This window comes from Cynocephalus volans, chromosome 1 (assembly GCF_027409185.1).
Source record: "Cynocephalus volans isolate mCynVol1 chromosome 1, mCynVol1.pri, whole genome shotgun sequence".
Lineage (NCBI taxonomy): Eukaryota > Metazoa > Chordata > Mammalia > Dermoptera > Cynocephalidae > Cynocephalus > Cynocephalus volans.
Window position 1 is genome coordinate 186,088,703 of NC_084460.1, and position 27,304 is coordinate 186,116,006.

A 27,304-nucleotide genomic window follows, 5' to 3' on the forward strand; every position below is an offset into this window, starting at 1 on the left:
ATATTTTCTTCATAGTTGAGGTGTTACCAATTAACAACTGTCAGGAGAATTTCCTGGGGTGCTGATCTTTTACAGGGCCTATAGTACAGAGCCCTTTGGTGGCTTCACAGATTCAAAGCTGCGTGTGTGACTGACTGGCTTGCACACAAGTGTGAATCCCAGGCCAGGCAGCTCTGTCTGTCTCTGGGCCCAATGTTTTTGTTCAGGTGGGTCAGCTTTTCTGCTTGCATATTTGGGATCTAATGTGTATTCTTCCTTCTATCCACACTCAGAATACTATCTAGAATACTGACTCTTGACAAGTGAGTTCAATCTTGAATTGAATGAATATTGTGTAGTTTTTGCTAATGATGTGGGTAAAAATATTGGACTCTAATAAGTGAGGGATTTATTCCTTTAAGTTTGCTGAATTTTCTTCTTGTATCTTTTTAAAAAACTGTTTTTATTAAGTATTGAGAGATATAAAAGAATATTAAAAATATATAAATTTAAAAGTATAAGAAATAATACAAATCTTCATATCTCCCCCACAAATTTAAGAAACATTGACATCTATGCTGATCAATGGTAACCGCTACTCTGAATTTTGTTTATCATTTTTTTCATCGTTTTATCACATAATTTTATCTATAAAATTACATTGTTCAGTTTAACATGCTTTTCAACATATATGAATGAAATCATACCAGATATCTTTGCAGTTTGCTTTTTTGACTCAATGTTATGATCTTGAGATTCATCCATGTTGTATGTACTGATGATTTATTTATTTACACTCCTGTAGAGAATGCCATCATATTTACATACAACTTACTCATTTTACTGTAGATGAACATTAGGGTTGTTTCCAGCTTTTTGCTATTAGAGACAGTGCTGCTGTAAGCATTCTTGCACAGGTCTCCTGATACCGTGCACTGTGCTGGAGCTTCTGCAGGGGATATGCCCAGGATTCAAGTTGCTGGGTCATAGGTTATGGGCCTATTTAATTTTGCTAGATTATGCCAAAATGTTTTCCAAAGTTGCCAAACTAATATACACTCTACTGTCAATATGCAAAAAATTTCTATTTGATAATATTGTTGCCAACACTTGATCTTATAATCCTTTTTCATTTTTGGTAAGAGGGTAGTATTATGATTTTTATTTGCATTTCCTGACTTCTAAAGAGATTGAGCATCTATTCTTGTTCTTGAAATGCCAGATATCTTAGTCATTCGTTAGACCTTTTCTTCTTGATTTGTGATTCTTTATGTATTCTGAATACTAAGCTTTATTGACTATGTGAAGCAAATCTCTTCTCCAAGTTTGGGGCTTTTCTTTTCACTTTTTGCTTATAGATCATTTGATGAACAGATATTGTTCATAGTCTACCCTTTTCCTTTGTGATTTATGCTTCTTGTGTCTTATGAATCTTTACCTATCCCTTTCCATATACTTGTATGTCTTATAAAAGTGGTATCCTTTACTTCTCATAGTTAAATTTAAAAAACAACTTTTCATTTTGAAATAATTTCAGTTGACAACAAAAGTTACAAAAATAGTGCAAAGAATTCCTGCATATCCTTCATCTAGTTTCCACAAATGTTAATATCAAAAGCTTTTAATTGTAATGACATTCAACTTAGGTAGTTTTTGTTGTTCCTTGTGCTTTTGGTGCCATATGTAAGAACCTATTGCCAAATCCCAGGTCACAAGGATTTACACCTATGTTTTCTTCTAAGAGTTTTAACTAGTTTTAGCCCTTACATTGAGATCTTTGATCTATTTGGAGTTAATTTTTTTTTTCTTAAAAAAAAAAAATGACCGGTAAGGGGATCTTAACCCTTGACTTAGTGTTGTCAGCACCATGCTCTCCCAAGTGAGCTAACCGGCCATCCCTACATAGGGATCCAAACCCGTGGCCTTGGTGCTATCAGCACCACACTCTCCCGAGTGAGCCGTGGGCTGGCCCTCTGGAGTTAATTTTTGTATACAGAATGAGGTAAGGGTTCAACTTTATTCTTTTGTATGTAGATATCCAGATGTTCAAGCACCATTTGTTGAAAATACTATTTCCATTGAAAAGTCTTGGCAACCTTGTCAAAAATCAATTGACCATAGATACATTGGTTTATTTCTTGAGTCTCAATTCTATTTCATTGATCTATATGTGTATCCTTATGCCAGTACCACAGTGTTTTGATTACTGTTGCTTTGTGGTAAGTTTTAAAATTGGGAAGTGTGAATTCTCCAACTTTGTTCTTTTTCAAGATTGTTTTGACTATTCTAATTCCCTTGCATTTCCATATAATTTTAGAATCAAGCTTGTCAATTTCTACAAAGAAGTTGGGAATTTGATGAGACGTGTTGAATCTATAGGTTAGTTTGGGGAATATAGCCATCTTCATATTAAATCTTCCAATCCATGAACATGGGATGTTTTTCCATTAATATTCAGATTTTCTTTAATTTCTTTCAACAGTGTTATACAGTTTTCAGAGTATAGGTTTTTGCATTTCTTTTATTAAACTTATTTGAAAGTTTTTTTGGATGCTATTGTAAATGGGATTTAAAAAATTCATTTCACATTATTTGTTACAAGTGTGTAGAAATACAGTGGAGTTTCATATAGTGATCTTGTATTCTGCAGTCTTACTGAACTCATTTATCAGTTTTAATAGTTTTTAAGTGGATTCCTTAGGATTTTCAATATATAAGATCATGCCATCTGTGAATAGAGTTTTACTTCTTTCCAATTGGCTGCCTTTTATTTCATTTTTGCCTAGTTGCTTTGGCTAGAACCTCCAATACAATGTTGAATAGAGTGGTGATAGTGGACATTATTTTCTTTTTTCTCATTTGGTTTTTATATCAAGGTTATGCAAGCCTCATAAAAATGAATTGGAGAGTGTTCCTCCTTTTCCTAAATTCTGGACCAGGTTGTTTAAAATATGACTTATTTATTCTTTGAATGTATGATGAACTTGATGATCAAAACTTTCTGGGTTTTCTCTTATTTTTGTTGGAAAATCTTTAACAACTGATTTCAATTTCTTTAATGATTATAGGGTTATTTGGTTTTTACATTTCTCCTTGAATCAGTTTTGGCATATTTGTGCAGAGATTTATCCATTTCTTCTCAGTCTTCAATATATTAGGATAAAGTTTTTGTAAATACTCCATATGTGATGGAAAATACAAATTTCGAATGTATGAAGGTGTAGGCAAGGTGTAATAGCCTCTGAATTGAGAAGGAACTTTGAGAAAAATGAAGCAGGCAACTTTATACACTTTAACAAGGAGTTTATTAATGGGTAACTTACATACCGGGAGAATCGGGCAGATAGCAATCCAGACATTCGTGCAGCTGCTGTCTGTGCTCTTTGGAGGGATGCAGGGGTTTATAAAGGAACTAAGGACGAAAGAGAGTATGTCTGTTATGATATATCAAAAGTTTTGTGGTCAGTGAGTGTTTAAGTTAAGGTTACTACCTGTGTCAACAGGAAAGCTTTGATCTTTATCTTCAGTTAGTGTAGCTTTTCAGTCACTGTCTTAACTATGCTTGCCTTCTTCAGATTAATGGATAACTTCCTAGTAAAAAGCATATGGGGGGAGGGTCACAGAAAGGGCAAGTAAAGCTCAATGGACCTGAAGATGGAGTTGCTATGGCCTGCATTCCCACACAAAATTGTTGGGTGTGGTGGTCTGTAATGCCCATTAGTTCAATGTTGTCAGTTGTCTTATTCAAATCTTTATCTTTAGTGATGATTTTTTATTTGCTGACCAATCAACTACTGAGAGAGGTTATAAAAATCTCCCACTATGATGTCAACTTGTAGTTCTGTCAATTTATGCTTTGTGTTTTCAAGTTATTATTAAATACATATACAGTTAGAAATGTTACATGTTCCTGGTGGATGGAACTCTTTATTACCTTCAGTAACCTTCTTTTTCTCTAGTAATGATTTTGGCTTTCAGGTTTGTTTTTTCTTACAAAGTGACACCAACTTAAATTTGGATAGCATTTACTTGGTATACCTTTTCTCACCCTTTAACTTTTAAACTTTGTGTCTCACTGGCTTAATACATTACTGTATTTTAAAAATCCTATCATATTGTCTTTTAATTGGAACCTAATGTCTACAGTTTTTGAAATTACTGTTATATTGGGTTTATGTCATCGTACTTTATGCTTTTATTAGTCATTTTTTGTTCTCTTTTTCTTTCCTTTTTGCCTTCTTTTGATTGTTTTTTCACATCCCTTTTTTCCCCATATGTTTTGAAGTTATTCACTGTTTTTAGTGCTTACACTAGAAAATTTGTCAATGTTTAAATTAATATTTTCCTTTCCCCTTCAGCAGTGTGAGACCCATGCCACTTTATTTTCTACCATTCCCTCCCAATTTATATGCTATATCATACGTTTATGTGATATATATACTTTTTTTTGTAACCCCACAAGAGATCAATTGTATAAAACAATAACATTTAGAATTGCCCACGTTTACCATGCTTTTGCATATGAGACCTTTTATCTCAGATCACTTTTCTTTTTATTCTTTACAACAGGGGTCAACAAACCAAAGCATGTAGGTCAAGTTTAGCCTGCTACCTGCTTTTGCAAACACAGCTATCTGTGCCTTTTTGTTTACATATTGTGTATGGTTACTGTCATGCTATAGTAGTGGAGATGAGTAGTTGTGACAGAGACCATATGGCCCCATAAAGTTGAAAATATTTACTATTTGTCCCTTACTGAAAACATTTTCTGATCCCTGCTTTAAAATTTCCCTTAGTGTAAGGCTTTGATAATGGCAATCTTTGTTTTTTGTTTTTATTTTTGAAAACGTGTTTCTTTCTTCATTATTCTTAGTAGCTTTGGGGACTATACAATTCTAGGATAGCTATTCTATCAGTTTATTGAAAATACTATTCCACAATTTTCTGGCTTTCATTATTACTATTGAGAAGTCCAGTTGTTCCTTTGAGACAAGCTGTCTTTGTTCTTTATGGTTACTTTTAAGATGTTCTCTCTTTTTTTTGGTGGCTAGCTGATACAGGGATCCAAACCTGTGGCCTTGGGGTTATAGGCTGTGTACTTGAACCAACTGAGCTAACCAGCCAGCCAAGATGTTCTGTCTTTGCTGTTCTGTAGTTTCATCATAATCTAGTTAGGTATGAATTTTTTATTTCAGTTTCTATTTATTTTTGCTTAGGATTCATTGGGTTTTCTGAATCAATGAACTGATGTCTTTTGACAGTTCTAGAAAATGTTTAGCTTTTATCTCTTCAGATATTTAGCTCTGCTCGATTTTCTCTTCCCTCTTCTGAGTATGTTAGGCCTTTTCACTCTAATCTTTGTTAACCTCCCTCTCATATTTTTTCTGTTTCTCTGTGCTTTACTATTGACTATTTCTTCATATCTGTCTTTTTACTCTTCATTCTGGTTTCATCTGCTGTTAAACTTGTTCATTGAATTAATTTAAATTAAGTTATATCTTTTGAGTTCTTTGTCATATATAGTTGGTCACTATTTATAGTTCTTGTTTTTATTCATATTCTCAAACTCTTGTTTCTTTAAACATTTTATTTTATAGGTGTTAAAACATCTGTCTTATTTCAAGTATCTGTTATTCCTGTTGGTTCTCTTAGCACCTTGTTTTCTTATGTGTTGTGATTTTTTTGGACTGTATGTTTTTGTTTTGTTTGTTTTTTAAACTATCTGTGGGGATTTCTTGAGGCCTGGGTTAAAGATAGGTTCTTCTAGAACCTGTGAGAACTCTGACTCCCCTCTCTCCCTCCTCCCATCCTGCCTTCCTCTCTCCTTCTTTCCTTTTCTGTTTTTTTCCACCTTGGTTTTCCATCAAGATCAAAGCTTATGCCAACTGTAGTATTTATATCATCTTTGGTTTTAAGTATACTTCTTTTCCCACCTTGACTTTCAGTCCCTTTAAAATTTTTATTTTACTATTCTCAATTTTTAAAAGTGTTAATATTACACATCAACCCATAAACATCTTTGGAAATAGTATGGTCTAGCTTATAAATAAGTTGCCCTTATAACTAACTGAAGGTAGGCAAAATGAAAGTAGGCTGGGAGAACAGCACCCTTTCTATAGTCCTAATTTAAAATATTCTAAGTGTAATAAATACATTTAATTAGGACTGAGCAGCTAGCACATTTTTTTTTGAGAACAAGAATAACAGAAAAAAGGTCAAGGTACAGGTATGCAACAAAATCTGAATTAAAAATATTGAATCTTAGGCACACATGAAGAAAGTATCATAAAGGCAGGCTATTAGATGCTCAGTTTAGCTAATAAGAGAATACCCCAGAAATGATTTTCATAAAACCAAGCTTGGCAATCACTGTACTTTTTATTATTTTTAAATAAAGAGTCTTTTGATTATATTGTTTCCTTCCAAAGCTGCTTCCATGTTTTTAAGTTACAACTCTGTTGCATAAGATATACATATTTTTATAAAATATATGAGATGTGTATGTCTTGGGTTGACTAACCTAGAGTTTCCAGCTCTGGAGTCCCACAGAATACTAGAGCCACATAATAAATCAGTCTTCCAAAAGATAATGGACATGTTTCACTTACAGAAAAAAGAGGTAAATTTGTATTTAAGGTGTTATCATTGACTAATATACAATGGTTTTATTAGATTAGCAATAAAAGAAAACCTTAACTGTCCAAAGTCAATTTAAGTACTAAAACACACATAGGCATACACATACACACACAAACCCTCTCTCACACTTTAAAACGGTAAGATTAAAGGCACATAAAAAGCAGTATATCAAACCAGAGTGTATTAGGATATTGATTATATTTAAATAATTATTTTTCTGTTTCCTTCTGTAGGTGAAGATGACTTCATAGAATTTACCACAGTTACTTGAGAATCTCCAAAAGCATTGCTGGCAGAGGCCTGACTAGGAGACAGATGATGCATCTTCTTACTTTTCAATGTCTCCTCAGATTCTTTCATAACAACAGGACTTGGTTGGTCATTTTTTAAGACATAGCCTGATCCAAAGAGTTCTTGCATTAGACTGCTTTTCTTATCTCTGTAAATTGTATCTTTCACTTTTGTTCTGGAAGACTTACCAAAAGAGGGTTCATACCCGCTAATAGAATGTTCTTGTTTCACTTCTACATTACTGCGATGTTTGTATGTATTATGATTGCATCTCATGCCATCTGTATTGGCTGGCCCACCTGAAGCAGGAAGCCCATGATGCAAGTTTTCGATTGCTTCTGTAAATGAATAATGCTTTCTTTGTCTGAAGGGTGTTTTGATATTTGGAACGGCATATTTATCAGGTGTCTCATCCATGTCACTTATTTCTACACTTCTTTTAAAGTTTTCTTTTACTGTATCATCTTCCTGGTTGCTTTCTCTTTCAGGATGAATTACTTGAATTCTTTTTGGTGGTAGTTCTTCCTCTTTCATTAACATGATTTTCTTTTCTTGATTTTCCTTTTTCTCTTTTTGTCTTCCAATATTCTCCAGTGCTGCTTGTACTTTCAAATGTTCCTCTTCCTTTGATAAATCTATATTAGAAAAATAGACAATTTAGTGCTCTTTAAAATTCGTGGAGTTCTGTTTCTAGATGGCATGTTCAACACACCTATTTACAACTCCTGACAAGCACATTAAAATGACAGAAAAGGTAAATAAATGCATCCAACATTAGAATACAGCGAAGGGTGCTATTAGCAAGCTTGAAATGTTGTACTTTCCTAGGACATCCCAAATAAATGGGAATTATAAAACCAAAAGATATTCATATGAGAAGAAATAAAATTTGCCAATAAGATTATTCACAGATGTTCAACATTACTAGATGGAGGCAGTGCCAGTTAAACCAATGAGATCATTTTCTACCCATCCTATTGGCAAATAATTTCCAGAGTTGCTGAGAATATGGGGAAATTGGAAATTTTGATCCCCACCGGTGGGTGCATAAATTGGTACAACTTTTTTGGATGGCAATGTGGCAGTATCTATCAAAATTTTAAGTGAACATACTCTTAGACCCAACAGCTTCACTTCTAGGAATGAACCTATGAAAATAGACAAAGATAAGTATAAGAAAGTTTACTGCAGCATGGTTTGGTAACAAAAACGTCCCAAATATCCATCAAAGGAATAATGGTTAAATGAAGTACTGTGTGTGCAGTGTTTGTGACTTCAAGGTAGTTATCATAAAGAAGTGGTGGATAGACATGAACAGCCAGGGAAAGACGTTCCCACACTAGAATATAAATAAGCACACAAGGGCAGGGTATTTTGTGTTTGCTCACTGCTGTCTCCCCAGAGCCTAGAACAGTGCCTGACACATAGTATATGCTCAAAAAGTATTCATCAAATGAACAGATAAACTTTCTAGGATGATATGAATTGCCAACTCGACTGAAAAATAAGTGGAAAACTTAAACAGACCAGTGGCCACAGTGAAAATGCAACTAATGATCAGTTTCCACCAAACCGCACCTGCCAGAGTGGTTTTACAGGTGAATTCTACCAAACTGTTGTGTTATGTAAACTCTATTTGGCCTCACAACTAAGGTGTGGACCTTCTAGGGTTTCTACTGAATGCTTGAAGTGTTCAACAAGGGCTCTCCACTCTGGACTGAGGGAACTCTTAGAGTCACTCATCAGTGACTGTTTTTAGAAATCGTTCTTGCCCAGCCTTGTGGGTTTCACACAGATTTCCCATTAGCAATAATGTAACAAAAACAGTGGGGCATCAAAGTCCAGAACAGAATTTTGAATTCCTTTAAAATTCTGAAGGAAAATGATCTCCAACCAAGAATTTTTGATCTAGTCAATTCTCTATCAAGTATAAGGGTGGAATAATGACATTTCCAGATGAAAGGTATACAAATTTACCTTACTTGCACCCATTCTCAAGAAGCTAGTGGAGTTTGTGTTCTTTAAAATGTGATGGAATTTACCATGTAAGAGGAGAACATGATTTAGGAAACAGAAGATCCTGTAGAGAAGGGGGTGACAGGGACCTACAGGAAATGAGGAAGGGAGACCCCAGGATGGTGGCTGTGTACCAGAGGAAGAGAGACCAAGACCTCCACTCCATTATACTTCCAATTACCAAAGGCCAGATGAGCCAGGGCCTTGGCCTGTCTTGACTGTGGGCTGGTGATGTGTTGCACACTCTATCACACTCAGTAGCCTAGGTCAGCTGAGGATTTCCCCTGCACCCCACAGAAGTGTTCTACTGTGACCTACTCCTGAAAGCTGGATTAAGCTTTGGTGATCTTAGAACAGGAAATTCTGAGCAGCCCATTCCCTCTGACTCTCCCTCTCCTGGACCTGCCCAGAGGACCCCTGCCAGATGCTGTGGATCTGATAGTTAATCTGCCTCCCAGGACCATTCATGACCTTACTGATTGGACCCTTGTATGTTCAAGGAAGCTGAAGCCAAAGTCTCTGTTCAGTTTTTCTTTTCCTGGAAGTCTTCTTTCAATGAGGGCAATATTGCCCCTTACTCTGCTGGATTTGGATTTGCTGCTCAGTTGTCCAAAGCTGAATATATTAATTAAGGATACTGTACTGGACTGAATGTTTTTGTCCCCCTTAAATTTCATATGTTGAAGCCCTAACCCCAGTGTGGCTGTATTTGGAGATGAGGCCTTTAAGGAAGTAACCAGGGTTAGATGAGGTCATAAGGGTGGGGCCCTTGTGATGGATTTAGTGTCCTTATAGCAAGAGAAACCAGAGCACTGGCACTGTCTTTTCCACCTTTCCTGAGTGTAAGCACTGAGGAAAGGCCTTGTGAAGACATAGTGAGAAGGTGGCCATCTGCAAGTCAGGAAGAGAGTCCTCACCAGAAACCAAATAGCTGGAACCTTGATCTTGGACTTCTCAACATCCAGCACTGTGAGAAAATAAATATCTGTTGTTTAAGCCACCAGCCTGTGGTATTTTATGTGGCAGCCCAAGCATACTGACGTAGATATGTGTAAGGATAGGGAGTTGTAAGGGAAAGCAGGGGAATGACTGGCATAAAATCCAAGATGGCAGTTGATTCCAATGGGCAGGGTGAGGGGATATGATGGTGAAGGGCCCGGGGTGTTCTAAGGAGCACTCATGCAGGGTATTGGGTACACAGCTGTTCCTTTTACTATAATTCTGTAAGCTGTACACATGTTTTACACATGCTTTACACACACACAAATTCACAATTTTAAAAAAATAAAAACAGACTTTTTAAAGTTGTTAAAATTACCTTCAAATTTTCTCTTAGAATCCTCTTGCTTTGGTAGTTTACTGATATAGTGAGGAATTTCACAGTTTATTCCAGTTGATTTTTCTTTATGACCAATATTTCCTGCTGCCTTTTTACCCTATAATTTAGAAAAGCAGCAAAAACACATTTTTTTGGGGGGTATAGATTAAATTGTATTTTATTCTACTGAATACAAACACTTTTTATATAGAACAAGAGACTGTTTATAGTCTAATTTATTTTTGTTAAGACATGTTTAGTTAGACACTGCAAGATTTTAAATTTGCTGTACCTTAGTTGTCAAAGAAGAAACATCTTCTGATTTTTGGGTTTCCTGGTGTCTCACACTTGTAAATGACAAACTTTTCCTGTCTGCTTGTACTGATTTTGTTGAAGAAACTACAGAACAGGTAGATTACATATAAGAAACATATTTTACATTTGGAAGCAATATTGATTTTAAACATAAAGTAACACTGAAGTATGCAATGTAATAATTAAAGTATACTAGATATTTTCTAAATATTCAATATATATAACATTTGCTATTTTTTTTTTTTCTCCTGCCATATCCCTTGCTTTGTCTTATTTTGGGCCATAGAGGTTATGGGTAAATCACAATGTTAGAGTGAAAACAAGCAGGTATTAGGGTAAGACAGCACCAGTGTGTGAAGATAAGGCTGTCCCTTGCAGAAGAGATTCAAAGCTGTAGACAGCAGTTGTGAGAGGCTGAGCGCTGCGATATCCTGTGTCAGAGCTCTCGATGCTCAGAGGTTAGACTGTCCATGCTGAAGTATGAGTATGACGACTAAATCTAGACTTCACTTTCCTTGAAATATTATCTCATTGAAAACACTCCATGGTTGATTCATCATCTTCTATGAATGATAAACCAGAAGCAAAGGAAGGTGAAAAAAAGGTTTTGCCTTTGCAAGTAAACATGTAGTTACATCTCCTACCAACAGAGGGGTGAATGTTCTCATTGTAGCTCTTCTGATAGAATCTGACACTGGGAGATCTTGGGGGTAAAATAAGCACACATTGTCTTAAAAGAAATACTACTCAGCAATAAAAAGGTGCAGATGAATGACAGTAGCATCACCATGGATGAATCTCAAAAACACTGCTGAACAAAAGCAGTGAGATAGAGAGTATGTGATGCCACCTATATGAAATTCTAGAACAGGCAAACGAAGCTATTGTGACAGAAGGGAGTCACTGGTTGCCTCAGGCCAGGGATGGGGACTACTGACTGCAACTGGACAAGAGGGAACTCCCTGGGGAGATGGAAATGTTCATTATCTTGATTAGCGTGGTAGTTCCATGGGTATAGCATTTGTCAAAACCCATTGAACTGTTGAGGTAAAATACCTCAATAAAGTTTATTTAAAATCCAAACACTGGCTAACAGATATACTTAGAAAGTTCAATTTTTGGTGGACATTTTGCTTCAAGCTGAAAAGTCATCGTCTTGTTCTACTTAGAGTAAGCACTGAGCTGAAAATGAGAAAACAAAAAAGCGTTTTGATTCTTTTCTAGCAATTTCAACCATATGACACAGTATCATTATTCTTCTAGAACCACAAGAAGTATTTTGATGCTAAATAAAATGATTTTTTAAAATATCCATTATTTTGGCTATATAAATTAGGAAAACCTGACTAGATACTTAAAAATAGATTTTGAGCAAAAGTAATTAAAACATACCTTTTGGATAATCTTCTTTGTCATGTAAGTTTTTAAAGATTCTATTAGCATAGATGTTTTTAATTTCAAGCTCACGATCCTTCTCCTAAAAAGAACCACAATACCAATTTTTCTATAAATGTTTGCTTTTATCAACCTTGATTTCTTTTAAAAAGAAAAAAAATATTTAGCTCTCTCCCTCACCCTCTCTTGCCCTTCTGACTTCTGCCGTGGGATGACGCAGCAAGAAGGCCCTCACAAGATGCTGGCCCCTCAATCTTGGACTTCCCAGACTCCAGAACTGTGATCCAATGTATTTCTTATGTCTTAGGTATTTTGCTATAGCAGCACAAAACAGTAAGACAGCCAGCATGGTGGGGACAGCATGGCAAGAGAAGGAATTTGCTGCCAACCTTCCCCAGAAGCTTATGGTATAGAGAAAGGATGGCCTTGTGACTTGCTTTGACCAATACAGTGTGGTGGATGTGACATTGTGTGAATTCTGGAACCTCCAGCTCATCTGGCCCTCATGAAACCCTCAAACCACCATGCTGTGTGAAGAAACTCAGTCTAGCCTACTAGAAGATGAGAGGTCACATGAAGGAGAACCCAGCTGACAGCCAAAATGATTTGGGAGGGAAGCCATCTTGAACCATCCAGCTCCAGTCAAGGCATCAGAGATGGCACCCAAGGCAGAGAGAGGGTGGGAAAGAAATATCCTGGCTTTCCCCATCCTTTATCCTTGTACCTTCCCTCAGTGCCTCCTTTCTCCTCTAGTGCCTCCATTTGGTTTAACAAAATGAAGCCAGCTGATTGTGGACCCTGGGAAATGGAGACTTCAGGATGAAGAATTGGAGAAATAGGCCCAGGATCAGCACAGTGGATAAAGCAAATGACAGAAAGCACTGAGTGGGGAGAAAAGCAGAGGCTTTAGTCCTCTGTTGTGGCCATGGAGAAGGAATAGAAGCTTATGAAGGAGAGAGTGAGAGATCAGCCACATAAGTTGGAATAGCAATACAATGTTGGTTTGAAATAAAAAATGAGAGGATTAAGAGGAAGGAAAAGAGGTCTGATAAATGGTGTAAAATAATGCAGAAACTTCAAAGAAGGAAACTGGCAAGAGACAACTTCCTTTCGTGGCATGCATTAATTAGTGACCCAAGAGTACACTGTAAACAGGTTAACCTTTCCTTCCCAAACTGTGGTTTGAAAATCTTTACAGGTTTGTGAAAGTGTCACGGGGGACTTATCATCAAAAATGGCAATGCTATCTGATTTCTAGTATGTTTTAAAAATTATTTAGATGGTATATTCATAAAAAAATTTCAAAGGTAATATACATTGCCATTAAAAAAACGAGATGCATAAACACTAATAATATTTAATTTGTTTTAAAATGTTTAGATGATTTTATGATTATTTTTTCTTTTCAAAACTGAAGATTTTGAGTCTTGTAGAGTGGTCCTGTACACAGTAATTTGATATAAGATGATTATATTTATGATTTGGTCACCCAATTGAATACCTCTAGCCATGGTGTTGATTTTGATTACCATAGAACAAAAATTATTTTTCTTCTTAAGCACCTTAACAGTTCAATTCACATCTATGATGGGGCCCTTGATAAAGACAAAAATCAAAATGAATACTGAAGTTAAATGCAAGTTAGTCAAGAATGTAAAAATGATAATAATTCTGCTAGTTTGTTTCAAGGTGTACTATACAACATTTTTGTTTCATTAATTGAATCACAATTTTTACATAGCACACCAGAATCTCACTAGTATTTTCAAAACAAGTGTTAAAAAAAAAAAAAAAAAAAAAAATATATATATATATATATATATATCCAATTCAGGTTTTTTACTTATTGAAACTAAAGATAACCCATCTGTTATGTGATATTTTTAGAGAAGTGCTGCCTTACTTACTTGTTAGTTAAAAACAAATACTGTATGTTTCCATTTATATAAAATTGTGAAAAGTCAGATACAAACTGTAATGACAGAAAGCAGAGCAGCAGTTTCCTAGGGCAGGCAGTAGCAAGGGAGTGCACAGGAGCTTTTTGGGGTGGTGGAGATGTCTGTTTCTTGATTGTGGTACTGGTTACATTGTTAAATTCAACGAACATTTCCAATGGGTACATTATATTAAGCATAATTAGATCACAACATAGTAGATTAAAAATATATGTTTCATAAAAATAAATTTTGTAAATATTCAATTAGATAATTCCAAATACTAGGCCACAAATGCAGATTTTTGCCTAAAAGGGCCAGGACCAGGCTAAGACGAGAGGCACTCACTGTGGGTTCCTGCACGGGCCAGCCCTGCGTGTGCACGTCCCCCCCGTGAGTGCCTCACCTGCCTCACACTTTTTGATGACTTCGTAGAAATTAAAATTTCATTCTATCTTTTGCTAGACATTGGTCTCTACATCAAATGTTATAAAATACGTTGCCTCTAATTTTATGTTGTCCAATAAAATTTTTTTCTTGTTTAAAAAAAAAAAAAAAAAGGTCAGGGGCCGAGCCCATGGCGCACTCGGGAGAGTGCGGCGCTGGGAGGGCAGGGACGCTCCCGCCGCGGGTTCGGATCCTATATAGGAATGGCCGGTGCACTCACTGGCTGAGTGCCGGTCACGAAAAAGACAAAAAAAAAAAAAAAAAAGACAAAAAAAAAAAAAAAAAAAGGTCAGTATCTTTTGAATAAAATCTACAGATTCTAGAAGAAACAGAAATAGGCCATATCATTGTATACCACGCTTGACATCAAAAAGTACTAGATTTTTAACAAAGTGACACATTACTGTGATGGGGACAGTGTTTTTGAAGAACCTTCCAAGTAAGCTTCTTTCACTGTATTCTTTCTGTCCCCGGGGCCTGTGCCTTGAAGTTTATTGTTCCTCTGCACTGTCCACTATAGGCACATGTTATGATTTAAATTAATTAAAGTGAAATAAGATTAAAATTCAATCCTCAGTCACATTACCCATATTTCAAGTGCTCACTAGCTACCTGTGACTAGTGACTGAAGTGTTGGACAGCACAGATAGAACATTTCCATCATCGCAGAAAGTTCTATTAGGGCAGCATTTAGACATGTGCAGGGTGGGTAGAGCATAGAACAAGGACATCATTGTTCAGTTTTAAATCTTAATATTGACTTTTTTGAGTCTTGGCAAAACAAAAGTTTCTTGTTGATGGAAAAAAAGGAGTTTTATGAAATACCAAAATTTCCTTCTTTCGTGTATGTCGAGGCAAACCTGTTAGACTCGAGATCATATATGAGTTAAGGGTGTCTCCCCTTGTATGTTAGAGAGAAAAGGCCAGGAGAAAAGGACCCAGGAATGGGAGAGTGTGACAGACAGAGAAAGAGAGAGACAGTTAGTTAGTTCTGGTTTCCTTGTGCCCAGCAGGGTAAGATCTATGGGCCAAGAGATATTCAGGAGGTGAGAAATATCTCTGAGGTTTGGAAAAGTCTCAGTGCAGGAGGGCTTGGCTTGTCCAGGAAAATTAGAAGTCCCTTTAAAAAGCCTCCAGATTCATTGTGGAGCTAGAGTAACATCATAGCTATTGCCAAGTGTTAAGTTAGAAATGGTTAAATATGATGTCTAGGCAAAGGGTCAAGGGTAGTGCTTCCCTTATCCCCACAGTGGGATCTACGGAGGGGAGATGCATGGAGAACCAAGAACCTGCTCTGGAGTCTTCAAAGTTACAATCCAGGTGATCCCATAGGCTTTGAGATAGTCTAGCCAGGGTGAGATGGAGGCTGCATCTCAAAGCATTTGTACCCATAGTCAGTGAGGGAAGATCACCAAGATTCAGCCCTACTGAGAAGAGGCCATGAGTTTCACCAGCCACATTCAGTACACACCAGACAGCGTCCTCAGTAGAACTAGGTCTAGGGAGAAACCAGAGGACAGACAGGGATCAGATGCCTCTCCCCCAAAAGCAAGAGGACATGTGTGATTTCCCATATGCTCAGGTGCCATCTCCACTGAGAGATGGGAGATGGGGGAAAACTCCGTAAGTCTAAGAAACAACCTAAAAGAAGGCTGCTTTTAATTAGAAGAGACTGAGACAAGTTTTCATTCATTTCTCTGTGTCCATCTCCATTGCTACTCCTAATCTGAGGAAATAGGGCTCTGAAGGAAGCATAGTTCAGTTATAGAAAACGAAGAACATTACGTTTTTGTACATCTGAATTGTAGACTGTAGGTTTTGTATATTCATTTTAATCATGAAATTCATTTATTATCAAGGTACATAAATGTAGAAAACATGAGAATACTAATCTTTTCTAGAATTTGGGATTTCAGAAGCAAAAATTTTACACTACATCTCTCCTTTATTTCCTTCTCATTGTAGTAACATTTAGCCAAAAGAACAGTAATGCTGACAGTTTATTACCATGAAAAGTTGATCAGGTATATTCTGGATACTATGCTTAAGAGGAAGGATATTGTATAAAACGTTTTAGAATGATTTTTCATCCACACTGGGTAAGACAAGAAAGATTTTGATATTTAGAGGGGCACATTAAAAAAAAATTATTATGTCTTTATTACCAGCACAGTATATTTGGGGCAGTTGTATTTATTAATTCTATGCTCTAGAATTAAACAAAATTGTTGCCTGAGTCACAGAAAGTGCTGAATCCCTGTACATCTCTACCAGTATAGGTAGGACTATGTGGACAAGGGCAACCAAGGATATATTCTTTTCAAAAATATGCTCTCTCTCAAAAAGATTAAAAAAAAAGGGGGAACAGTTCTTCCTTTGAAACTCATCAGTCAGGAGTTCTGGTCAACGTGGCGGAGTAGTTGATTCCTGGTGTTGCTCTCTCCCACAGAATGACCAATTTACAACTATTAAGGAGCAATGACAGAAGACTCAAGATCTATGCTGGAATAGGCAGGAACTGTGTGTCATGGGACCCCAGTTCAGGTTGCTCCCCACTGTGTAGAGAGACTTTAGAGCTTCTGGGCCCACATGCCCTGAGCCTGCTGGGCCGGAGAAGGCAGGCGGGGTGGGACTTCCAGCCCAGGCTGGTCCCCCCCGCTGGGAGTGTCTTAAGAGACTTGGGGTCCCCACACCCCGAGCCAGCCTTGCTGGAGAAGGCAGGCGGGGCTGGACCTCTGGCCCAGGCCAGTCCCCATTGCCAGAAAGAGACTTAAGAACCTTGGGGCTCCCACACCCCGAGCCAGCCATCCCAGAAATATGAAAAATCAAGAAAGTACATTGCCACCAAAGGAAAATAATAACTCTCAAGTGCTAGATCCTGTAGAACAGGAAGTCTTTGAAACGACAGACAAGGAATTTAGAGTAACAATTCTAAGGAAACTAAATAAGATACAAGAAAATTCAGTTAGACAACACAAGGAAATGAGAAAAAATATAATGGATGTGAAAGAAGAAATGTACAAAGAAATCAATGCCTTGAAAAATAATGTAGCTGAGCTTGAGGAGCTGAAGGATTCATTTGACGAAATAAAAAATACAACAGAGAGTTTAACCAGCAGACTTGAACAAGCAGAAGGGAGAAATTATGACCTTGAAGACAGGCTGTTTGAATTAACACAGGCAGGCCAGAAAAAAGAAAAAAGAAAAAAAAAATTGAAGAAAATCTAAGAGAGACTACAGACAACCTTAAATGCTCAAATATCCCAATCATGGGTATTCCAGAAGGGGAGGAAAAAAGAAATGGCACTGAAAACATATTCAATGAAATAACAGCAGAAAACTTCCCAGGTATAGGGAAAGTCACTGATCTCCAGATTCAGGAAGCCCAAAGATCCCCAAACACATTCAACACAAAAAGATCCTCTCCAAGACATGTGATAATCAAACTGGTAAAACTCAAGGACAAAGAATCTTAAAGGCTGCAAGAGAGAAGTGGCAAGTCACCTATAAGGGAGACCCGATCAGAATAACATCAGACTTTTCATCAGAAACCCTAAAAGCCAGAAAAGAATGGTATGATATATTCAAAACACTAAAGGACAAAAATTGCCAGCCAAGAATACTTTACCCAGCAAGGTTATCCTTCCGAAATGAAGGACAAATAGTATATTTCTCAGACAAACAAAAACTGTGGGAGTTCACTACCACACAACCAGCCCTACAAGAAATTCTCAAGGAAGTACTGGGTTTGATACCACAAAAAGAACCATCACTGCCATGAATACTCAAGAAAGAACAATACCTACCAGCAAAGCAAAAGTGCTAACAAAAGAGAAAAAAATAGTTTATCTATCACCCCAAGAAACCAACAAATACAAAAGACAAACAGAAAATTAGAATAAAGGAACAAAAGGTACTGAAGACATCTAAACAAAAATCAGTAAAATGCTAGGAGTAAATCAACACCTTTTAATCATAACTCTAAATGTAAAGGGATTAAATTCCCCATTCAAAGACACAAACTGACTGACTGGATTAAAAAGATGGACCCAACAATATTCTGTCTTCAAGAGACTCACTTGACCTGTAAAGACACAGATAGACTAGGAATGAAAGGATGGAAAAAGATATATCATGCAAATAGAAATGAAAAACGAGCTGGAGTAGCTATTCTTATATCAGATAAAATAGACTTTAAAGCAAAAACCATAAAAAGAAGTTAAGAATGCCACTACATAATGATAAAAGGATCTATCCATCAAGAAGACATCACAATCATAAATATATACACACCCAACATCACAGCAGCCAGATTTATAAAGCAAACACTACTAGACCTAAAGAATGAGAGAGACACTAATACCATAATAGCAGGGTACCTGAACACCCCAGGGACCTCAACACTGGACAGATCATCTAGGCAAAAAAGCAATAGAGAAACACAAGATCTAAACAACACTTTAGGTCAATTGGACTTGGCAGATATCTACAGAACATTCCATCCAACAACCTCAGAAGATTCATTCTTCTCATCAGCACATGGAACATTTTCCAGGATAGACCACATGTTAGGTCACAAAGCAAGTCTCAACAAATTAAAAAAAACTGGAATTATTCCATGTATTTTTTTCTGATCACTATGGATTAAAATTAGAAATCAATAATAAACGAAACTCTGGAAACTATACAAACACATGGAAATTAAACAACATTCTACTTAATGACATATGGGTCCAAGAAGAAATTAAACAGGAAATCAAAAAATTTCTTGAAAATAATGAAAATAATGACACATCATACCAAAACCTGTGGGATACTGCAAAAGCGGTATTAAGGGGGAAATTTATCACATTAAATGCTTACTTCAGAAGAATGGAAAGATGGTATAACCTAACACTTCACATTAAAGATCTAGAAAAACAAGAACAATCCAAACCTAAAGTTAGTAGATGGAAAGAAATAATTAAGATCAGAGCAGAATTAAATGAGATAAAAACCTGAAAAACAATACAAAAGATCAATGAAACAAAAAGTTGGTTTTCTGAAAAGATAAATAAAACTGACAAACCTTTAGCAAGATTAACTAAGAAGAGAGAAGACCCAAATAACAAAAATCAGAAATGAAAAAGTTGATATTACAACTGACACCTCAGGAATGTAAGGAATCATTAGAGAGTACTATAAACAACTATATGCCAACAAATTTGAAAATCTGGAGGAAATGGATAAATTTCTAGATGCATACAAACTACCAAAACTGAGCCAAGAAGATATATAAAATCTGAACAGAACAATAACAATAAAAGATATTGAAGTTGTTATCAGAAGGCTCCCAACAAAGAAAAGCCCAGGACCAGACAGGTTCACTGCAGAGTTCTAACAAACCTTCAAAGAGGAACTGATACCAATTCTCTACAAACTGTTCCAAAAGTTTGAAATAGAGGCCATTCTCCTAAACTCATTCTATGAGGCAAACATCTCCCTGATACCAAAACCAGATAAAGATGCATCAAAAATAGAAAACTACAGGCCAATATCCTTAATGAATATAGAAACAAAAATCCTCAATAAAATACTAGCTAAAAGAATATAGCAACACATACACAAAATTATACACCATTATCAAGTGGGATTCATCCCAGGGATGCAAGGTTGGTTCAACATATGCAAATCAATAAATGTGATACACCACATCAATAAAAGCAAAGTCAAAAACCATATAATCATCTCTATAGATGCTGAAAAAGCATTTGACAAAATTCAATATTCTTTCATGATAAAGACTCCCTACAAGTTAGGCATAGACAGAAAGTATCTCAACATAATTAAAGCCTTATATGATAAACCCCCTGCCAGTAGCATCCTGAATGGGGAAAAGCTAAAAGCATTTCCCTTAAAAACAGGAATTAGATAAGGATGCCCACTCTCACCACTCCTATTCAACACAGTGTTGGAAGTACTAGCCAGAGCAATCAGAGAAGAGAAGGAAATAAAGGGCATCCAGATTGGAAAGGATGAAGTCAAGCTGTCCCTGTTTGAGGATGATATGATCCTACATATTGAACAGCCTAAAGCCTCTATAAAAAAACTCTTGGAGGTGATAAATGATTTCAACAAAGTTGCAGGATACAAAATCAACACACAAAAATCAGTAGCATAATTCTATACTCCAACAGTGAACATGCAGAAAAAGAAATCAAGAAAGCGAGCCCATTTACAATAGCCACCAAAAAAATAAAATACTTAGGAATAAAGCTGACCAAGGATGTGAAAAATCTCTACAAAGAGAACTACAAACCACTGTTGAGAGAAATTAAAGAGGACACAAGAAGATGGAAAGATTTCCCATGCTCTTGTATTGGAAGAATTAACATTGTGAAAATGTCCATATTATCCAAAGTGATCTACAGATTCAAAGCAATCCCCATCAAAATTCCAATGACATTTTTCTCTGAGATGGAAAAAGGTATCCAGACATTTATATGGAACAACAAAAGGCCACACATAGCCAAAGCAATCCTGAGCAAAAGAAAAATAAAGCTGGAGGTATAACACTACCTGACCTTAAACTATATTACAAAGCTATAATAATCAAAACAGCACAGTACTGGCATAAAAATAGACACATGGATCAATGAAATAGAATGGAGAACCAAGAAATCAATATATATGCCTACCACTATCTGATCTTTGACAAAGGCAGCAAAGCTAGATACTGGCAAAGAGACTGCCTTTTCAACAAGTGGTGCTGGGAAAATTAGATACTCATGTATAGGAGAATGAAACTAGACCCATACCTTTCACCATATACTAAAATCAACTCAAAATGGATTAAAGAATTAAATAAACATCCTGAAACAATAAAACATCTTAAAGAAAACATAGAGGAAACACTCCAGGAAGTAGGAGTGGGTACAGACTTCATGAATACGACCCAAAAAGCACAGGCAACTATAGGAAAAATAAACAAGTGGGATTAAATCAAACTAAAAAGCTTCTGCACAGCAAAAGAAACAATCAACAGAGTAAAAAGACAACCAACAGAGTGGGAGAAAGTATTTGCAAAAGATACATCTGACAAAGGATTAATATCCAGAATATATAAGGAACTCAACTTTACAGCAAAAAAACAAATAACCCAATTAAAAAGTGGGCAAAGGAGCTGAATAGGCATTTCTCAATGGAAGATATACGAATGGCCAACAGACACATGAAAAAATGCTCTACCTCACTCAGCATCTGGGCAATGCAAACCAAGACCACTTTGAGATACCATTTCACTCCAGTTAGGATGGATAACATCCAAAAGACTGAGAATGATACATGCTGGCAACATTGCAGGGAAAAAGGAACTCTCATACACTGTTGGTGGGGCTGCAAAATGGTGCAGCCTTTATGGAAAATGGTATGGAGGTTCCTCAAACAATTACAGATAGATCTATCATATGACCCAGCTATTCCACTGTTGGGAATATACCCAGAGGAATGGAAATCATCATGCCGAAGGGATACCTGTACTCCAATGTTTATTGCAGCTCTATTAACAACAGCCAAGAGTTGGAACCAGCCCAAATGTCCATCATCTGATGACTGGATAAGGAAACTGTGGTATATCTACACAATGGAATACTACTCTGCTATAAAAAAGAACAAAATACTACCATTCACAACAACAAGGATGGACTTAGAGAAAACTATATTAAGTGAAACAAGTCAGGCACAGAAAGAGAAATACCACATGTTCTCACTTATTTGTGGGACCTAAAAATAAATGAATAAACACACAAACAAATCAAGGGTGGTGGGGAGGCAGGGGAAGAAGACAAAATAACCATAAAAACTCCTTGAACTCTTTAAGTGAACAGACATGATGTGGGGGGAGAAGGGAGGGGGTGGCGAGGAATGGGTAAAAGAGCATGAAAATCAACCACAATGTATATTAAGAAGTAAAACAAACAAAAAAGAAACTCATCAGTCAGATAAGTCATCAGAAGGGCACATTGTGATTGTCTGAAAAATTCAATTCTATGTTTTGATCTGGTCTGGACATTCATGAGATCAGCAGCAGAAAGCAGGAAGGAGGCAGATCAAAAGCTGCTGACTGGCAAGCAGCTGGCCCAGGGATGGTTGGCATCCAGAGGAAGCAACATGAAAGACAGTCCTCCTTCAGGCTGGAACAGAGGTTCAAGTCTGGGTACCCACAACAGAGCTGGGCCAAAAGTCTAAGAAAACAGGTTTGGAACACAACCCAGGATATTTATGTGGTTGAGATCAATCAGGTAATCAAGAGAAAAAATAAGAAAAAAAAAATCCATAGCTAGGAATGCTCGTGGAATGCTTGTGAAATGCTCACAAGAAAGACTACTCACAAGCTCAAAGGGTATCAAATCAATTTTATTTATTTTTTGTTTTTTGTTTACAATATTCCTTTATTACCCTTTTGATATCCATGGGATTAGTAGTGATGACTTCTCTCTTTCATTTCTTTTTTTAAAAAATTTATTTTTAATTTATTTTATTTTTTTAAGTTTATTTATTTATTTTTTAATATTATTTTGTTGATATACATTGTGGTTGATAATTGTTGCCCCTTACCAAAACCTCCCTCCCTCCCCCGTCTCCTCCCCCCCCAACAATGTCCTTTCTGTTTGCTTGTCGTATCAACTTCAAGTAATTGTGGTTGTTATATCTTCCCCCCCGTTTTTTTTTTGTGTGTGTGTGTGTGAATTTATATATTAATTTTTAGCTCCCACCAATACGTGAGAACATGTGGTATTTCTCTTTCTGTGCCTGACTCGTTTCACTTAATATAATTCTCTCAAGGTCCATCCATGTTGTTGCAAATGGCAGTATTTCATTCGTTTTTATAGCTGAGTAGTATTCCATTGTGTAGATTAACCACATTTTCTGTATCCACTCATCTGATGATGGACATTTGGGCTGGTTCCAATTCTTGGCTATTGTAAAGAGTGCTGCAATGAACATTGGGGAACAGGTATACCTTCGACTTGATGATTTCCATTCCTCTGGGTATATTCCCAGTAGTGGGATAGCTGGGTCATATGGTAGATCTATCTGCAATTGTTTGAGGAACCTCCATACCATTTTCCATAGAGGCTGCACCATTCTGCAGTCCCACCAACAATGTATGAGAGTTCCTTTTTCTCTGCAACCTCGCCAGCATTTATCGTTCACAGTCTTTTGGATTTTAGCCATCCTAACTGGGGTTAGATGGTATCTCAGTGTGGATTTAATTTGCATTTCCCGGATGCTGAGTGATGTTGAGCATTTTTTCATATGTCTGTTGGCCATTTGTATATCTTCCTTAGAGAAATGCCTACTTAGCTCTTTTGCCCATTTTTTAATTGGGTTGCTTGTTTTTTTCTTGTAAAGTTGTTTGAGTTCCTTATATATTCTGGATATTAATCCTTTGTCAGATGTATATTTTGCAAATATTTTCTCCCACTCTGTTGGTTGTCTTTTAACTCTGTTAATGTTTCTTTTGCTGTGAAGAAGCTTTTTAGTTTGATATAATCGCATTTGTTTATTTTTCCTTTGGTTGCCTGTGCTTTTGGGGTCGTATTCATGAAGTCTGTGTCCAGTCCTATTTCCTGAAGTGTTTCTCCTTTGTTTTCTTTAAGAAGTTTTATTGTTTCAGGGTGCATATTTAAATCCTTGATCCATTTTGAGTTGATTTTAGTATACGGTGAGAGGTATGGGTCTAGTTTCATTCTCCTGCATATGGATATCCAGTTATCCCAGCACCATTTGCTGAAGCGGCAGTCCCTTCCCCAGTGAATAGGCTTGGTGCCTTTGTCAAAGATCAAATTGCTTTTGCAGTATCCCACAGGCTTTGGTATGATGTATCATTATTTTCATTAGTTTCAATAAATTTTTTGATTTCCTGCTTGATTTCTTCTTGGACCCATATGTCATTAAGTAGAATGCTGTTTAATTTCCATGTGTTTGTATAGTTTCCAGAGTTTCGTTTGTTATTAATTTCTAGTTTTAATCCATTGTGGTCTGAGAAAATACATGGGATAATTCCAATTTTTTTCAATTTATTGAGACTTGATTTGTGACCTAATATGTGATCTATCCTGTAGAATGATCCATGTGCTGATGAGAAGAATGAATATTCTGAGGTTGTTGGATGGAATGTTCTGTAGATATCTGCCAATTCCAGTTGGTCTAGAGTATTGTTTAGATCTTGTGTTTCTCTACTGATTCTTTGCCTAGGTGATCTGTCTGATATTGACAGTGGGGTGTTCAGGTCCCCTGCTATTATGGTATTAGTGTCTATTTCCTTCTTTAGGTCTAATAGAGTTTGTTTTATAAATCTGGCTGCTCCAACATTGGGTGTGTACATATTGATGATTGTTATGTCTTCTTGATGCATCAGTCCTTTTATCATTAAGCAGTGTCCCTCATTGTCTCTTTTTATGGTTTTTAGTTTAAAGTCTATTTTGTCAGATATAAGAATAGCTACTCCAGCTCGTTTTTCTTTTCTGTTTGCATGGTAAATCTTTTTCCATCCTTTCACTCTTAGTCTATGTGAATCTTTATGGGTGAGGTGGGTCTCTTGTAGGCAGCATATAGTTGGGTGCTCCTTTTTAATCCAGTCAGCCAGTCTGTGTCTTTTGATTGGGGAATTTAAGGCTTTTACATTAAGAGTTGTTATTGAAAGGTGTTGATTTATTCCTAGCATTTTATTGGTTGTTTGGTTGTCTTAGGTGTCTTTTGTTCCTTGCTTTCTGATTTACTGTTTGGTTTCTGTGTTTGTTGGTTCCTTAGGTTGTAGATAGCATTTTTGTTTGTTTGTTTTCTCTTCATGAATGACCTTTTTTTTATACTAGTGGGTTTTGGTTTTTCTTGGGTTTTTATGGCAGTGGTAGTTATTTTTCAGGAACCAAACCCAGTACTCCCTTGAGGATTTCTTGTAACGGTGGTCGTGTGGTAGTGAACTCCCACAGTTTTTGTTTGTCTGAGAAATATACTATTTGCCCTTCATTTCGGAAGGAGAGCCTTGCAGGGTAAAGTATTCTTGGCTGGCAATCTTTGTCTTTTAGTATTTTGAATATATCATACCATTCCTTTCTAGCTTTTAGGGTTTGTGATGAAAAGTCTGATGTTAGCCTGATTGGGGCTCCCTTATACGTGATTTGACGCTTCTCTCTTGCAGCTTTTAAGATTCTCTCTTTGTCTCTGAGTTTTGCCAATTTGACTATAACATGTCTTGGAGAAGGCCTTTTTGGGTTGAATACCTTTGGAGATCGTGGAGCTTCCTGGATCTGAAGATCTGTGATTTTTCCTATACCTGGGAAGTTTTCTGCCACTGTTTTGTTGAATATGTTTTCAATGCAATCTCCATTTTCCTCCCCTTCTGGAATACCCATGACTCAGATATTTGAGCGCTTAAGGTTGTCTGATATCTCTCTCAGATTTTCTTCAAAGTCTTTGATTCTTTTTTCCTTTTTTTTTTTGTCTGCTTGTGCTATTTCAAACAGCCCATCTTCAAGTTCAGAGGTTCTCTCTTCAACTTCGACAAGCCTGCTGGTTAAACTCTCCGTCATGTTTTATATTTCGCTGAATAACTTCTTCAGTTTGGCAAGTTCTGCTACATTTTTTTTCAGGACATTGATTTCCTTGTACATTTCCTCTTTCAGGTCCTGTATACTTTTCCTTTCATCATGATGTCTATTTCAGTTTCCTTAGAATTATCTCATTCAGTTTCCTTAGAATTATCACTCGAAATTCCTTGTCAGTCATTTCAAGGGCTTCTTGTTCTACAGGCTCTAGAGTTGAGATTTATTAACTTTTGGTGGTGTACTTTCTTGATTTTTTGTATTTCTGGTATCTTTTTTTTGATGTTTATTCATTGTGGCAGGGGGTTTCACAGTCCACCGGTTTGAGACTATTGACGAACTAAGATGTTGCTGTGGTTGCCAATTTGGTATGGCTACCTCCATGACTGCTCAGTTGGCCTCTAGTGCCTTGTGTGTGTGGTTGCCTCAGGTCTTGGGCCTCTCCAGGAGCCACCTCTCTGGTCAGCTTGGACTTTGCTGGGCTGCTGGATCACGGGGTGGTACCACAGGGTGTGTGGTCTCTGCTGAGTTTCCACTTCCCGTGCAGGACTTCTCCTTGTTCCGTGTACTCTGGCCCGGGCTGCTGGATCATGCAGTGGCAGCCCCACAGGGTGTGTGGTTTCTGTCGAGTCTCCGCCTCCCTAGCCGGAAGTCTCCCCACTCTGTGCGCACTGGGCTGGGCTGCGACGTGTCTTCTGCAACCCTTGTCTATCAGCTGGGCCTTCAAGACCCTGCTCAGCACTGCCTCACCCAGGAAGTCTACCAGGTTTCTGGTAGGCACAGATGACCGGTCGCTCTGGGTGCCTTTGTAGCACTGTGTAGATCTTTCTCGGAACTTATCACCTTCCTCCTGGTATCGCAGTTATTTGTGTACTTGTCTTATCTCCCACACCCTCGGGGGAGGAGCCTGCAGCACACGGTTCACCTTTGAATCCCCCCGGCACGGACTGACTCCGGTGCCCACCTGCAGTCAGCTCTCCAGCAGGTTCAAGTGAACTCGGGAACTCTCCGACCACACTATTCCTAATGAGAAATCGGTTAGGCGTTTTTCCGAACTGGTGGCCACAGAGATGGTATCTGCCTCCCAGTAACAGGAAGTTTACTGGGGGCCGGAGCCCTGGGTGCGGTGGAGTGACAGTCGGCCCAGCCCATACTTCCTTGCCCTCCCAATGCTGGCTGGGGACGCCCCACGCCACCATCCCCGCCAGAGAACCACGGAGGGAGTGGGAGGGGAGGCTGGCCCGCAGGCCCGGGAAGCCCCGTGCTGGGGCAAGCAAGTGGGAAGACTCAGTGAGGAGCCGAACCGGGCGAGGAGGACTGGCTTGGCCGAGCCGGGCGGAGCCCCCAGCATCTGAGAAAATGAAGGCAGCCCCGGGGCCGGTGAG

The 27,304-nt window shown here is 37.4% G+C and overlaps 1 protein-coding gene across 1 annotated transcript in view; it reads right to left on the bottom strand.

Annotated features, from left to right (window-relative positions):
- Positions 1-6,250: 6,250 nt before the first annotated feature.
- Positions 6,251-27,304, bottom strand: part of LCA5L (lebercilin LCA5 like) — a 52,153-nt gene continuing 31,099 nt past the window's right edge. Inside the window, exons 9-12 of the mRNA XM_063082926.1 lie at positions 11,951-12,035; positions 10,536-10,642; positions 10,244-10,361; positions 6,251-7,544 (exon numbers count right to left, since the gene is read on the bottom strand). Of these exons, the coding sequence (XP_062938996.1) occupies positions 6,820-7,544; positions 10,244-10,361; positions 10,536-10,642; positions 11,951-12,035 (1,035 nt within the window). The 3' untranslated portion in view covers positions 6,251-6,819. The remainder of the gene's footprint in view (positions 7,545-10,243; positions 10,362-10,535; positions 10,643-11,950; positions 12,036-27,304) is intronic.